At 41.4% G+C, this 16,333-nt stretch overlaps 1 protein-coding gene across 4 annotated transcripts in view; it reads left to right on the top strand.

The window, feature by feature from the left end:
• Nucleotides 1-900: 900 nt before the first annotated feature.
• The window catches only part of SLIT2 (slit guidance ligand 2), a 368,029-nt gene continuing 352,596 nt past the window's right edge, over nucleotides 901-16,333 (top strand). For 3 of the 4 annotated variants that reach the window (XM_023206993.2, XM_023206991.2, XM_023206992.2), the window contains exons 1-3: nucleotides 901-2,966; nucleotides 5,625-5,696; nucleotides 6,827-6,898. In XM_023206993.2, the coding sequence (XP_023062761.1) occupies nucleotides 2,788-2,966; nucleotides 5,625-5,696; nucleotides 6,827-6,898 (323 nt within the window). In that variant the 5' untranslated portion in view covers nucleotides 901-2,787. The remainder of the gene's footprint in view (nucleotides 2,967-5,624; nucleotides 5,697-6,826; nucleotides 6,899-16,333) is intronic. The other variant, XM_023206990.2, reaches the window with a different exon arrangement.

Genomic DNA, 16,333 nt, shown 5'->3' with positions numbered 1-16,333 from the left:
TACGTCACACTAAAGAGACAAGATGAAACAAGGAAATTCTCTTTCAAAACACAGTGGGGGAAAAAAAAATCTAGAACTGCCCTGAAATAAAGAAAACCTTCTGGTATAATGTGCGTTGCTAGGGATTTATTTTTTCCCCTCCTTTCTCTCATGAGAGAGTAAAAATCACACAGATACAGTGAAGCTCTTAAGAGTTTTGTGAGCATATTGCATATCCAAGACATCAGCTGACCATGGTGTAGTTAAGTGTGTGTCTACAAAGGAAGGGTTAAACGGAAGGGGGTGGCTTGGAGATAGAAAGGCAAGCAAGAAGGTTTAAAAATGCTGTTTTCCAACTTGCAAAAACTGAACTTTTCAGCTCCCCAAAATACACGTGTGTGTCTGTAAGCGCAGGCAGATCTATTTCGGTAGGATTTTTCTTAAATTTAAATCATAATTTCTCTGTTTCTGTGTCTCTGTCTCTTGCTGTGCTGCAAACAGTGAGCAGCCCCCTTAAGGATCGCATGGCAAAAGCTGCAGGAGAGGCACTGGCAGGGCTGTTTATTTATGAGCCGCGTTCAAAGCCGCCCTCTCCCGATTCTGCCACTGCAAACGACTACCTCCGAGCCCGGGTCACCTCTGGGGCCAAGGAGTTGGGGGCTGGGGCTCGGGTGGCTCCTTCTTCGGGCAAAGTTTGCCCGGACGTGGGAGTGAGGGGGCGAGCCAGGGCGCACGGGAACGCGCGCCGCCAGCCGCCGCCTCCGCCCAGCGTTAGCAGCCCTGGCCTCACCTCTCCCCTCTCCCCCGCGAGGTGCAGGCTCCCCGAGCGCAGCCAGGGGGCGGGGCCGGGCCTCGAGGGGCGGGGTCGGGGGGGGCGGGGGCTCGGGCGGCTATATAAGGCCGGCGCCGGCTCAACTTCGGACTTGGTGTTATTTATTTGAAAGCGCCCGGACGGCGGAGCTCGGCGGTGGTGGCTGCCGCAGACTGTGGTTAAAAAAAAGAAGGCGGCGGCGGCGGAGTAGGCGGCGGCGAGGGATGGGAGCCCCGAGGCGCCCAGGCGCAGGCCGTAGCTGCCGCGCTTTCTGGGCACGGCGGGAGTGCTGAGCAGAAAGAGGAGCGCCGGGGCCCGCAGCCGGCTCCGGAGGCGCGGGCCGGGTTTTTGTTTGGCTGCGCTGAGCGCCAGTCAGCCCCAGCGAACAACTCCAGTTACAACAACAACCTACCTTCCTTCCAGACAAGCGAGACTTGGGCTGCTGCGTCCGTCCTATTGTTTAGACACTTGCCAGGGGCTCCGGAGTCGGCAGAGCCACCGAGTCCCCGCTCTGAGTCGTCGCCCTCCCTCTCCCCCACCTCGCTCCCTGGAGCGGGAGGCCAGGAAAGCAGCGGGAGAGGGGAAGGGGCTGGAAGGAGAAGGACTACCCGGGACTGCGGCCGCCGCGTCAGGTGCAGCTCCTGGAGCCGGGCGGCGTCGCGACGCCGGCGGGGGTACCGCCACTGTGGCCTTGGGGGACGGGATTCAAAGCCTGGGAAAAGTTGCTGCACTTTGAGAAGGAAGAACCACTAGTGGGAGACCGCCGTGGGCCGGCCGTGGCTCTGCGCCCTCCAGGACCCGGCTCTTATTTCTTCCACCTTTGCCATCAGGTGTCTGCCGCGGAGCTGCGGTGTATCCGGGAGACAAACGGGGCTGACACGCGCGCACACACGACTGCCATTCAGCTGCCGCCTGGCTGTGCCTGGAGTAGCGGATCCCACCCGCCCACCTGCCACCGAGCCATTCTCCAGTACGCCCCAGCAGGACGCTGACACCTCCAACCTTGGCCTTTGCCTTTCCACTCCTTCCGGTCTGCCTGGCTTTAAGTCCGCCCCCAGTCAGTCCCCACTCAGTCTTCGCAGCAGCTCTCGTCCTCCACTTGGCCTCTTGGAGTTCCTCGCCGGGGTGCTGACTAGTGGATATTTCTGCCCGGCTGCGGCGGCCCGACTGCCCTTTTGTCTTTTCTGCGTGACCTCGGGGCAGGTCGTGGTGCAGAGCGTCGCCAAGGACGCCGAGCGGGAGGCGGGATTGCCCAGACATCCTTCAGGGAAGTGCATGTGTGTTTGTAAACCATCCTTGGCTATCGGGAGACCGCGAGGACCGGTCCAGGCTGCGGCGGAGCCGAGGGCGGGGGAGAGGCCGCGTGAGTGAGCAGAGTCCAGAGCCGTGCGCCCCCAGAACTGCGCGTCCGCCCCGTGCGCCCCCGCGCGCCATGCCCAGTTGCCCCGCGCGTTCTGCTACGGGCCTGCTGGGCTCCCGCGACTTCTAGCTTCGGGAACCCCACTTTGATCGGGGCCATAATACCTATTGAGCTCCCCTCTTCTGCTTCGTACCTTCCCCACTGGCATCGGATTTGCAGAAGCGTGCGTGGGATCAGAGGACCGCCCTCCCCCCCACAACCGGCTCCTGCATCTTCGCGGCCGTTGAAGACCCAGCTCTTTTACCGCCAAGTTCATCCTTGGGAGACAGAAGACGCGTGATCTCCTCTCCGCTGCTCTTGGGGTCTCCTTGCAGCCCTGGCCAGGCTGATTTATCCTCAGGACCTAAAGTTGCCCAAGGAGCTCCTGCTCTGCCAGAGGAGGGTGGAGAGGGAGGTGGGAGGCGTGTGCCTCAGTGGGCTCTACTGTCTTGTTCCATATTATTTTGTGCACATATCCCCTGGCACTCTGGGTTGTTAGCCCCGCCGGACACTGGGCCTCAGACACTGCGCGGTTCCCTCGGAGCATAAAGCTAAAGAAAGCCCCCAGTGACGGCGAGGAAGGAGGTGGCGGGGAAAGATGCGCGGCGTTGGCTGGCAGATGCTGTCCCTGTCGCTGGGGTTAGTGCTGGCGATCCTGAACAAGGTGGCACCACAGGCGTGCCCGGCGCAGTGCTCCTGCTCGGGCAGCACAGTGGACTGTCACGGGCTGGCGCTGCGCAGCGTGCCCAGGAATATCCCCCGCAACACCGAGAGACTGTGAGTATGCGCTCTTAGTCTTTCCCTCTCCCCAACCGGGCCATGCACCCCTGCCTCCCCTGGAGGAACCTGGCAGCTCAGGGTCCTGTGCTTGGGGCAGCCCTCGCTAGCTGTCCCACATGCGCATCCTGGGGTTGAGCTCTCCGGGAGGGCACTGGCCAGGAAAGGGCCACTGTCCAAGGAGGGGCGGGTCCCCTGGCAGCTGCGCTAGTTCTCCCTCCCCTGCTCTCGTCCCGCCACTCGCAGCTCCTTGAGGGCTGGTTTTCTGGGGCTGGGGAGCGGGTAGATAGGGGACAAGTTCTGGAGGATGCCCGGGGCGAGTGAGACGCCACTTTGTTCGCCAGACTCCATAAACGGAGTCACCTTGCGATTGCCAGCACTCCAGGTCGGTTTCAGAGCCCAGTCCCCGCTCTTGTGGCAGGCTGGCGCGGAGGGGATAGCAGGGAGACTCAAAAGAGAGAAACTTGCCCTCCCCGATTTTGTGTCACCCTCCTGGGGGCGAAGAGTAGGAAAAAGGGGTCATGGAGTGCCTGGGAGAAGGGTGCCCCAGGACGGCGACAGCTCGCATAGTAGCCGCGCGCAGCCCTCCGCTCCCCACTTCTCCGGGGAGGGGAAGACGGCGTCAGGCCCCAAGGGACTTGTCTCAGCGGGCGACTGCGACGGAGGACCGTGTCCCATCCGTTAAGCGAAGTTAGTGCTGATTCTCCAGCGCGAACCAGCCCAACCGGGTCTTACCGCTGCGGCGACCCTGCGGCGCCCCGCTGCCCGCTCCGGCCCTTCCTGCTGAACCCCAGCGTCCCCATCCACCTTTCTGGTAGTTTCTGCGCCCCTTCACGTGGCAGCAGCTCCCCTGCCTTCCCCTCTTCGCGCTCTATTGCCCGCAGACGTCCCCGCCTCCCTGTCTCTGCGAGTCTCTAATGAAGAAGTAAATGCAGACCCGGTGTTGACGGCCCACGCGCTCCTGGTGGGGCGCTTCCAGAGTTCAGCGAAGTGGAGCATGGAGGCCGTTCTCTTTGTGAACGCCGAGGCCGCCGCCCCGCGCCAGTCCGGCCGCCCTAGGCACGTTCCGCTCTCGCGGTTGCGTGTGTACCAGGAGGAAGCGAAGGGCTCGGGGCTAGGCCGGCGGGGGCCAGCGCGTCTGGACTCCTCCCGCGACCTTTTTGCCCCCGGGGTGGTAAGGGTTTCGGGCGATGGAGAGGAGGCGCTCCGACCCGCACGTCTCCACCCTCGCAGCCCATTGCACTTCAACTCGCCCTTCTTATCCAACCCATTTCTCTCGCCCTCAGTTTTACGGCCCAAGTTGAGCCCCCTTTTCCTTTGCAAATGGCTCTCTACCCCCAGCCTCACTAGGTTACCCCTACTCCTTCCTCACCTCTCCGAGCTGGCCAAATCGGGACTCTACTAGGGATGCCTTGTCGGGATTCGATCCGCATTTGTGTAGGGTTGGGGGTGGGGGTGGAGATTCTTGTTATATCGAATAGCCCAACAGTTTTAGAAACAACTGCATGGTACTCTGCTTAGCATGGAAAAGTCGGCTGCGTAGAAAGAAGGAGAAGCCACGCAGAATTCTGTTTTAGCATTTGTCATTTCATGCCATTCAGGACAGTTTGAAGTTTAAGCACGAACATGTCTTACTCAACAAAAAGAGAATGCGCTTGGGTGGGTGGGGGTGAAGGGGGACGTAGCAATTGAGTTTCAGGTCCTTGAAAAAATATACATCCTTATGAGAGATCAACAAAAAGTTTCCAGAAAATAGTTTACTGGGTGCTGACTTGTAAAATTCTATCATGGAAACATTTCAAACATGATGTTGTAGAGTCAAAGGTGATAGAGTGCTTGCTTCTATGAAGAGCATTCAAACCGCAGCAAAGCCTGGTTTTACTTGAAATGATTGGAACCAGGGCAAGTTTAGATCTTGACCTGAAATGCCAGAAAAGGAGATCGTGACTCCTGAAGGAAAAGTGCTGCAGAAATCTGAACAAAAATGTTAGGGCCTGAATACTATTTCCATTCTTGCCCCTGCTAGTAGTTTTCACTTTACAATCACAGCGGGGTTCCCTGAGCTGCAAATGAAGAGTTAAGTTTTTATACAAACAGACTTGTTGGAAGGTAAATGCCTAGAAATGCAAGTCTTTTAAGTGCAGTTATTTTGATGGCACTAATTTTTTTTCTGTGCCTTGGGAAGTTTCACCACCATGCTACCTAAGGATAGTGTTCTGAATTTTTATACAATTTCTTCCTAAATAGCATGAGAAAATTGAGTATTTAACCTCCTGAAGGGAACTTTTTTTGGGGGGGATGCCTAACAATTATAGTAAAATAGTAGAATACCTGTGAAATTAATATACAATCCTTATAGAAACAAAAATGGAAAGCACTCTCCCATAAACAAAACACAACAATCACACACAGCAAACTTTTTTGTGATAATGTAACCACTTCATTTTCTTGTCATATGCCAGCAAGAATGAACTTTGCAAATGTGTTGAGTCATTTTAAAAATATCCTTTTAAAGGTTATCCTCTTCTCCTTCCTACATACTTTGTACACTACTTTAGTAATTGAATTAACTTTTAGTTCTGATTTACTCTAAACTTTACTTGAAGCAGGTTCACATAGAAGTAAAATGGAGCTTTTACTTTCTGGTTTTTCTCTTAGGGATTTAAATGGAAATAACATCACAAGAATTACGAAGACAGATTTTGCTGGTCTTAGACACCTAAGAGTTCTGTAAGTGCATCCTCTGTATTTTTTAATAATTTTTTTTAAGGTTGCATATTTTGAGTCATTGCTGGTCTCAGTTTTTATAACTATTCTGATGACAGTAACATAAAAAATTTAAAAGTTCATGGTTTCCTTTTTTGTGTGTTTATCATTGTACTACAACCTTTAATAAAAGTTGGGGCTTTTTTTTAAGGTTGGAAGCATGCCACAGAACCAATAATCCAGAAATGACCTCAGATCTTTGTTATACCATACCCTAAGCACTTTATGCATATAAAAATGTTGAATAATTGTTTTCACAAAATGAATAAGTAAAAAGAAACATTTGATACTTTTAGGATTTGAAATTAACTAAAATATTTAAGTGGATCTGTATTTTATTATTAATAACAAAAGGATTCCTTTTTTTTTTTTGCAAAAATCTGATTTCAAGCATTAAAATCAACCATTCAAACTTTTCAGCAGAGTTTATAATGATCCATTAGTCATATTTTGAGTTTTTAATATTTTGTGTTTCTGTAGCTTCTATAAAATTGTTGCAATATGATTACTTCTTTAATTAGTGGGTTAAATTAGCTGTGAGTAAACCACCACTTGGGAGTCAATGTAATGTTAAATTGTTCTCACCCACAGGATTGTAAATATTGACATCCCAGTAGCCATACAGTTTTGACCATTGTGCATTCAGTGTTCTAAGTTTTAAGAGACAGTTTTTGGTCACTACAAATTATTCCAGTTGCTGATGTGTATCCATGTCAGAATTGAAGTATGTGTATGATGAATTACTGTATTTTGATTCTTTGGTTAAGTTGAAAAACAGTGTACCAAAAAAAGCTATCAAAGCTTCAGTGTGAAGGATTACTCTTCAGATACACTATTAGTTTAAGGGTCAAAGTTTTGACTGGTAAATCTCATGAGAAACTGCATTGGTATTAAGTTTTGTGGTGCGGACCCTGCTATTTCCCTTCCATGAGTACACTCAGATATATTATTATTAAATTTGATATTGGATCTCAACTCAGAGCAAAATTTAACTTTATAAAGGGGAAGAGTTTACAAGTCTTCAGTTGCTGAATTGAAATTTATTCAGATGGTGAGTGGTAACATTAAGAAGCATGTTATATTTTGCATTTCAGTCAGCTTATGGAGAATAAGATTAGCACCATTGAAAGAGGAGCATTCCAGGATCTTAAAGAACTAGAGAGACTGTAAGTATTTTTAATTCCGAAGTTATGACAACATAACTGTGTTTTTAAAAAACACTTAAATTTTAAGCATCATGTCTTCAATTTCGTGTCTTAGGTTTTGAAAATTTGCAGAAAAAGGAGGGTGAATCATTGGTTTTCAGACTAACTTATGACAAATACAGTTCTTGAATAAATGGTTCTAACTTGTAATTAAGCTCAAAAACACAGAGTTACTTTTCTGAGACATGTATTTCCTTGATAATCATTGCTTTGGTACTTCAAGATGTACAAGCATTTCTTATTCTTCATTTGATTTGTTTTATTTGCTCATGTAGGAAGAAAGGTGGCACTTTTATTTGCATTAATGGTGCATTAGGGAAGAGAGTAGTTTTGCTAATCGTTATTTTCATTTTCATGGTGGTGCTTTGTGTGTCATCAGTGACATTTGATGAAATATTTTATGTTTTACTGATAAAGATTTGCTTTTTGATATTTAGCGTGGTGAACATTGTTATTGTTAATACTTTACACAGTTGTATTTTATTCTATACTAGCTTCAAAAATATTTATTCTGGAAAAATATTATGAAAGTAAGAACTGTGTTGTCATATTGTGGTCATTGAAAGTTGGTTTCCTTCCCAAGAAGATTAAATGTAGACTTCAGATTTTAAGATACTTTTTTTACATATTACTTGAGGACTTTAAAAATGTTTGCAGTATATATCTGCAAAAGACAAAACCTCTGTCTGAAATAATTAAGATAAATTACAGACTTTTTAATTCGAAGTATGAATTGTATGTCTTAGATGTCTTGATTATTCAGGTTTGATATGTTTGCATTTTGAAGGCAAAGGAAAGCTCTAGTAAAGGCAGCAACAATTATTTTAATAAGTTTTCATGCCTGCCTTAATAATCACTTTAAGTAAAAATATTTTTTTCAAGAAATAATAAAATCTAATGTTCATTTTAGGCTTAATACATATTCAGGTTCACTGGGCAAAAGGGCAGAAGTTAATTCCCTGTAATTATCCATAAGAAGAAAAATGGTTTGTCCCCTTCCAAGATATTTATAAAATTAAGACTATATTTTTATCACCGCAAGTAAAACACAGAAATGTCTACTTTATTTTACTATTAGTCTTTCTCTATGATAAATATTACAATACAAGGACTGTAATTGTGGAATTCAAAATAAATTTTAAATCACTACTTTCAACTAATTTTAGAGGTAAATAAAAATTGGTAAACATTTGGTTGCATTCATAACAAAGCTTATAAGTTCACAGCCTATCTCTAAATATATAAAAAATACTCTGAAAGTATTTATTGTTTGATCTCCTTCATAGACTGTATGATTAGCTAATTCCCAGTAAGTAACTTGCAAAGATATTTTAATCTTTAAGAAAGCATCAATATAATTCAAATGTTTGCTAAAATGAATAGATAATTTAAATTGTCATTTAAACTTTATGTTTTCAAGAATAACTTTTAGTCATCACAGGAAAGTATCTTGAGTTTGGTTGCTAACTTCCAAACCATTGAAGGAGTTTTGATGGCTTTTTATGCGGTCTCTATATTGGTTATATTGTTGTTTTACATATTTTCAGGAACACTAGAACTAAACAAACTTTCTCATTCTTTTTCAAGTCACTTCAGAGTGTTGTCTGAACTTTCATCTTGAATAAATTAACTTTTCCTAAAACTTATTAACCAGATGCTATATGCTCTGAAATTTGATTAGAGTTGTAAGTAGGTACTATTTTTTGACTTTTACTTCCTCTGGGAATGTCACTTCATCTCAGAACAATTTTCTGTTCTACTAAGACTAAGTCAGATGTTTCAGAGTGGGAGGAGGATTTGTAATTTTGAATGAAAACTAATATATATGCAGGACTTCTTTAAATCACCCCAGCTGTTGGCCAAGAGCAAATATTTCATATTTGTGAGGAAAAGCTGAGAAAATTCCTTTTGTTTACAACTGCCAAGTCCATCTGATGGAAGCACATTGTTATCTGACAGCCAATTCATCTCCTTGGGACTCTGGAATTCAAAACCATTTCTTAGGAACATTGTGGATACACTTTTCAAATATTTTTTTTTTTTTAAATACATTAAATGGTAAGGCAGGTTTGCTAAGGAATGCATTCAAGTTATTGTGAAACAAACTATTTTAAATTTTGTTCAGTGTATTGATTTAAAAAATTAAAAAAACCAAACTACCCAGAGAGTTCCATAATCAAACTGCTATGGCCTATGGTATATATCTTTATTTTAGTTAGTGTCGTTAACACCAAAAAATTGCTTGCTTTTTCAAAAAGCTGCAAGAGACAATGTGAGAGACAAGAAGAAATCAATAAATTAACTTTTTACTATGTATTGTATAAATTTATATGGTTTTTAACAATTTAGTTGTGAAATTTAAAATTGGAACTCCAAATTATGAAAAAGGTGTACAATTAGGTTTTTGTTGTAAATCCCATTTATATACTGAATAGTGATTTAATTTTTATTCCTTGTATGAAGAACAAAATAAAATAAAAACATTGATTTTATTCGTGTGTAATTTATGGTTTTAAGTTGTTTTCATTTTAAAATGATAAAACAATTATAAATTACATTTTGTGAATATTTCATAGTTGAAAGTTTTTCTTTTTATTTTATTTTATGTTGATGGACTTTTAACTTTATCTATAGAAAAATCTGAAAACAGAAGATAAATATCTGTACCTTTTTAAAAAATTCAGCTTTTTAGTCTGCAAGAAACAGTCATGTTGTTGATTTGAATTTAATTGTAGCATGGAATGACAGTCATTATTTGCAAATCAAAGCATTATAGCTATAAAAGATAGTTTTCCCTTTCAAAGAGTGGATGAAATACAACATTTTCAGATAAACCGTCAAGGAGTTAATAGTAACATACCTCCTCCTTTCTTTTCTCCTCCTCTCCCTCCTTTCCTTCTTTTCTTCCCTTTTAGTTTCTTTCTTCCTTACCTCTCTAACTAGCTCCTTCCCTCCCCTGCCCTTCATTCTCTTGCAACATGAGATGACACATCATTGTCAGAATGTGGTTATGCATCACTGTAAAAGGAGGAAGTTGTAATCATGTCTGCATACCACGAGCACACATTATTTTCTGTTTTGACAGTTTGTTTCTGCACTCTCAGACCTAACATGTGCAGAGTCATATTTCCTAGGATGCTCTGTATTGCCAGCGGTACCTGTTTATCTGGGATGAAAATGAAGCCTTCAGAATGTGCCTCATATAGATTGTATTAGCAGAGCTCCTGTTGCTTAATCAAAAAAATTTTCAAATGAAATGTGCTATACCTAGATGGCCAGTTAATTCAGTGGAAATTCGGAAAAAAAGGTCACATATAAGCTGCAGTAAGAATCAGGACACTTAGGAAGTATATTTCTTTTATATACCTCAAGGAAGATACCTGTGTATATCTGCAATAAATTCTCCATGCAAAATTATTAATTTGAGATTTTTTTGAGGCTGCATAATGCCCTAGAGGGTTAAAAAAATAACACTGGGACCCAGCAATGCTGTGGGCTTGTGTAAAATTCTGTTGTTCACACATGGTTTATGGGATTAGATACTACAGTCATTCAGTTCTATTTTATGGCCTTTTAGGGGGGCCCAGACCATGTCGGGGTTCCACTAGTGAAAATTATCTTCTTTTGAAAGTTCCTTGATAATACAAATGCAAAAGTATGGGAAAGTTTTTGAAAATTTTTAGGGTTGTTATGGGACATTTTATTATTTACTCTAAGACTGAAAAGTGAAATGCATATATGCCTAGGTTATGTTGGTAAGAATCAGTAGCATACTGTAAAAAGTCTTGGATATTAGGCTTTGTGTGAACATTGAAACCATCTTATACCCTTAAAATAAGGAAATTGTGAAAATAATAAAGGCAAGCGTGTGGAGTGTTCATCTTTCCCCACCAATACTTAGTAAATGTGTGCTTTTAAGACCAATACTGCTTTAACTTCTCCTAGTATTAGTATAATTGGGTTTGAAATGACATTTTTCCCACTAGCTTTGTCATTTGATACTCATTGATGCTTGAAAATGAGCTCGGAAAATATTATTATGATAAAGCCATGTAAGGAATCTTGAACAGTCAAGCTGTTAACTGAGACATTTAAATTTTCCACCAAGTTGATATAAAGAAAATATTCTTTTTAAGTTAGAAAAGTCTAAGTCCCTTTACAGTGCAGCCTACATTTGACTAAACACTACATTCTAATGAGATGGTATGTAAAAGACACATTTGTTTAAGGTGATGCTGAATTAGTTCTCCCTGCGTACACATACCACTCCTAAGCATGGGACAGACAGTGTCAGTGAGGCTGAGGAAGTATGATGTGGTAGGGTTTTTGTTGTAGGTCTTTACACATGAGTTCAAGTAGAGAATATGTTGTGGAACAGGTCTGAAAGAAAGCATCATTTATCCTCTGTTCATCAAGGATCTGGACATGCTCTCTGTTCATCAAGGATTAGTCTCTTCTGACTAATCCGACAAGTTTATAGGCAACACATAACACATACCTTTTCTTAACAGAACGACAGTCTAATGGTGCTAATCTCCTTGGAAAAGAATGCAAGCCCATCTCAAAAGAATTGTTTTCTGGTATCTTTCCACACAAGTTTAAAATCATGGCAGTCATTTTCTTGGAAAGTCTCTTTAAAGGACACGTCAAACTCTGTGACAGAGGCTGAGTATGCACATAGCATAAAATATAAATGTTCTAAAATATATCATAGCCATTATATGCCAGTAATGTTCACCTATTTATAAGCAACGTGGTCGATTTTAAATTAGGTTTACTGGCGCTGGTCATGGAAAGCTTTAATCCCTGTGCACTGTTACAAGTTTAGCAGAACATTGAATCCATCTGAGAGAGTTTCTCATGCAACATTTTTTATGTGCCTTGAGGTTGAATGGTGGTGAGAAGGCCCGTTTGCTCTTTGTGGACCATTTTATGAATTCTGAAGCAGTGAGGGTGTTTATTTTTCCCACATCTGTTTTGGGTCCTCTTTTGTGACAGTGTTTGCTGGATGCCCTGTCCTTTATACCTCCCCTGAAATGAGTAGTTTAGTTTGCACTGTTACAATGTATTTGTGGAAGTAGCCAATGTCAAATATTTTACGTTTAATTCCCTCTCTCATTTCTTTTGGATACCTTTCTGCTTGAATTATGTCTTCTAGACTGAATTTCACAACTTCACATGGAAAGAGAGACATTTCTGCATGGACTTCATATATATTGCCGTTACTTTTTTTCAAACCAAGTGTTACCTGCTGGACTGGAAAGCATATTGATGAAAATGCTTTCAGAACGAAAACTTGATAATAGGGCTGTGATTTGATCTCATCAATATGGCTTTACTATAATATTTACAGAAAATTATTTGGATGTCCTCTCTGCAATGTCCATACACTCTGAATACAGATGGACAGTTTGGGAGCAGTGGCTCTGTGCTGCTGTTTGAGGTTCTAGAGTAAAAGCACAGAATGTGGATTATCTAGAAATCTCTGTTCTTCGACATCTTATCTTATCTGCTAATGCTTGGTGTCTTATGGAATACCAGGCAAATACACATTGGTTGTACTGTTGATTATGGTTTCTAACCAGATACAAGCTCCCCTTTCCCGTTTTGAAATCAGAAACGTGAGGGAAGAGTGATTTCAGAAAATCCCTGGTTTCAGTTCCACTGAGTGATCTTGATCACCTTGCTTCATCTTTCAAAATTTCAGTTTCCTCATCTTTAAAACAGGGATAATCATGATATCTCATAGTGGCAATAAGTATGATCATGTACATAGCTTCACAAAATGCTGGGCACAGAGCACTTAAATAACTATTATTCTGCATTTCAACATACCTCTCTTATTTCTCAATCGCTGAGTTTAGGAATTATTTTATCTTAGCTGCTAAAGTGTATATATGATCCATTTGGCTTGTTACAGTCATAATTACACTTTTAAAAAATGTTCTTCCTAACATAGTATATGGTCAACAGAAGAGATGTGAAGAAAAGGTAAACAACCCTTCAATGGTTATTTCAGAGTATTTTTCATAGTCTCTCTGAATATGTAGAGAAATACCAGGAAATAAGGGGACAAAAGAGGGAGGAATATTTTGCTAATAAGTGTTGACATCCCTAGCAAGGAATACAAAAGATTAAGTTGTCATTGAAATCACTGCTGAAAATGTGAACTTTATGTTATTTACATAATGCAAAATAAATTTTAAGATCCGTGGTTTGAAAATGTTAGAATAAAAACATTTTTATAAGAGAAGTCAAAATTTACCTGAGAAGGTGGCAAAAGAGGGGGCTAAATAGTTTTACACTTGATCATTCATGTAGGGGAAATAGGAGGTTAGAAATGGTAGGCTTTAAGCCAGCATTTATCAAACATTTATTACAGACCTAGCACACTGCTAAAAACACTTTATATTTACACTGACAAGTAAATAAGGAGCACAAAATTTTACTGGCTTTGGTAAAACTGTTCTCATATTATGTTTTGAATTAGATGGAAGGTTGTGAACATTAATTGAATTTAGGTGAGAGTTGCAAAAAGTAAGAGACTATAACCTCTGCTAAAGGACAAGGGTCACATACACAGCTGGCAGATAATAATTCAAAACAATGTTTATCAATATGTTCAGGCTGCCCTTCAAATTGAGATTGTTAAGAATCAGTATTTGAGAGGCCAGTGGTGTTTTGTGCGATGCAGAAAGATCATTCACTCCTCTGAAAGTCAGACTCAAAAATAGCTGGTAGCACAGAGCAAACAGTTACTGGAATCCCTTCTCGTCTTTGCCCTGAGAGAAAGTATCTCAGAGACATACATTACACACCTTTCTGAAACTGTGAATTGGCGTCTAGAGAATTTTCAAACGTTTCTGGAATCTTATGGGCAGATTCCATCGAGGGTTGAGGACACATGACTTAGGTATCATTATATCTCTGTCTCTTCTTTGACACCATTGAGTGTCTGTGCTCTGAACAGTGATAATTGACTCACCTGGTCTGTTTAACAAAGCTAATTTATGTTGCCTCCCATAAATAATCCTCTGTGATATCTTTAATTCACTACATGCTGTTTCCTGTTCTGGAACCATCAGATTTAACTTCAACTCATTTATGTTAGAGATCTTATTCTGACACGATCATCTTCAAGCTGTTAAGCAAATTTCTGTCACATTAAAAGCTAGGCTACTTTTTCTCTAGCTCTGTTTAGCAATTGTTATATACCTTAATAGTCTTTAAAATAAGTTTAGATTTTACATGTGTTCTTTAATTTAAGGATTTAATTTCTGGTGATTGTACAAGCATCCTATCTTTATTTAATATTTTGAAAGTTTTGCTTTTTATGTTAATGTTTGTATAACCATTTAGACTTAGTATGGATGGAAGAGAGAATAGAAAAAGTGGAGCCAAAAGTGTCTTGATACTGCTTTAAAGACAATAAAAAGGAAACGTATACTGTTTTGTTGTATCCATATTACCACATTCCTTACTGTCATCTGTCCTTTTTGTGTGATACCACCTTGTCTTATCCTAAAAACAAAAATTATAAAGATCACTCATAATAACTTTCCTGAAATAATTATAAACTACTTGAATTCGGAGAGGAGTGCTTCATATATATTTTCATTTTTTTTCTGAAATTTAAAATACCTAATTTTCAACAGGTGTTTAAAACCATGAGCTGAACACAGAGCTAGCTTTTTTAAAAAATAAAAGTTTGTTTTATTTACAGTTGCTTAGTTCATAGATACCTAAGAAATGGATCAAATAAATCTATGTTTTGCCTCAGGGAATATAGGTGAAAAGGAAAGCTTCAGCATTATATTATTCTGAATTATTGTTTAGGAATGTTAGACTGTATTTTTTCCAGAAGAGTGATTCAGAGGGTATGTTTTAGTGTCACACCACCTTCATTCAGGCCCTAGCTTTATGTCTTTGAGCTCTGCTCTTCTCTCCAGAACAGCAGTGAGAATTGTACTTACTCACGGGGATGTGGTGAAGAGTGAATGAGATAACTTGTATAAACCTCTCAGAATAGTGGCCATCACCTAGTAAGCTTATTACTTACACAGTGAATTAGAATATGTGTTAGCTACTACTTACACAGTGAATTAGGAACCACTGGGAATAAGAAAAGGATAATAATTAAGAAAAAATAACACTTCTTGTATCCAACCTGAAAAATCTGCTTTCTCACAATATATGAAACTATACTGATGTAGACCCGTTAACAAGAAAGCTGGTAGCAGCTGTTACTCACTTATATATCTGAATTTGTTTAAACACATTGAATTCTTTCCAGCTTCTAGGTGATGTTGAGAATCACATCACCAAGGATGTTGATGGAATGGAAAGGAGAAAACTACTGTCTGGGACATCTCAAAGCAGGTTTGACAGCCAGAGAGTGGCATCAAACTCAAGGCAGGTGCCTCAGGGAGAATGCCAGAGGAATGTTGGCTTAATACAAAATGTAAATGCTAGGGCCTTGCTGAAATATATCAAAATACTACACAACGCTGTTCTCATTCAGCGTTTCCTAAGAACCTACTAAGGGCCAGAGATTAGGAAATGTTGACTGAGAGCAGGCTGCTCTCTTTGGCTTTTCATATGGTTCAAAACTTACTAAGTGCCAGGGAAGAAGGAAGAGAATACAAAGATTTAGTCTTTATGCTTGAAGAGCTCACAGCCTAGTGGGAAAGGGACCAGTACATGAATAAATATTACACAGTGTAAGGGACCCTTACTTATCAGATGCTGTGGGGACACAGCCAAGAGAAGCACTATTTGTAGGAGAATCAGGGGAAGGTTCACAGAGGATGTAAGAAAGCACCATTTGGAGAAAAGGAGAAGCACTTCATAAAGAGAACTGCCTCTGCAGGACCCGGGGGCTTGCCGAGAGTGCTTGCTCTGGCTAGAGAATAACAAATGAGGCTGGTAAATCTGGTGGTTTGGATCACATCATGAGAGCACATTTCTGCTGTTTTAGAAATTGGAATTGGCTCTTTGAACAATGGAGGTCCTTCCAAGAGTGGTTGCACTCCTAGAAAAAAATCTCATTACCACTGTTGCAAATATTTGTAATCTGTTTTTAGAAGGAAATATAACAAAGTAACAATCTGCATTTCATTGAAATTGTATAATGCTAGACTTTGGAAGTACACTTTCTTCAAAATCATACCTAACAGAGAACAAATAAATAAAAGCTTTTGATTTGACTTTAAATTTTACCTTGTTATGTGCTTCATTCAAAAAAATAGTGTAAGTGGGAAGTAAATTCACTCTTTTACCACTAATTTTACTATTTGCCTCTACTTGTCTTGGCATACTTTTTATTAGTATGCATTTTATTAGGGCCTGAGAATGTTTCTGTAGATGACCAACTTCCTTCTGAGTTCACATAAAGTT

This window comes from Piliocolobus tephrosceles, chromosome 3 (genome assembly GCF_002776525.5).
Source record: "Piliocolobus tephrosceles isolate RC106 chromosome 3, ASM277652v3, whole genome shotgun sequence".
Classification (NCBI taxonomy): Eukaryota; Metazoa; Chordata; class Mammalia; order Primates; family Cercopithecidae; genus Piliocolobus; species Piliocolobus tephrosceles.
Note: the sequence above shows the minus strand (reverse complement) of the source record. Positions and strands in the feature narration are given on the sequence as shown.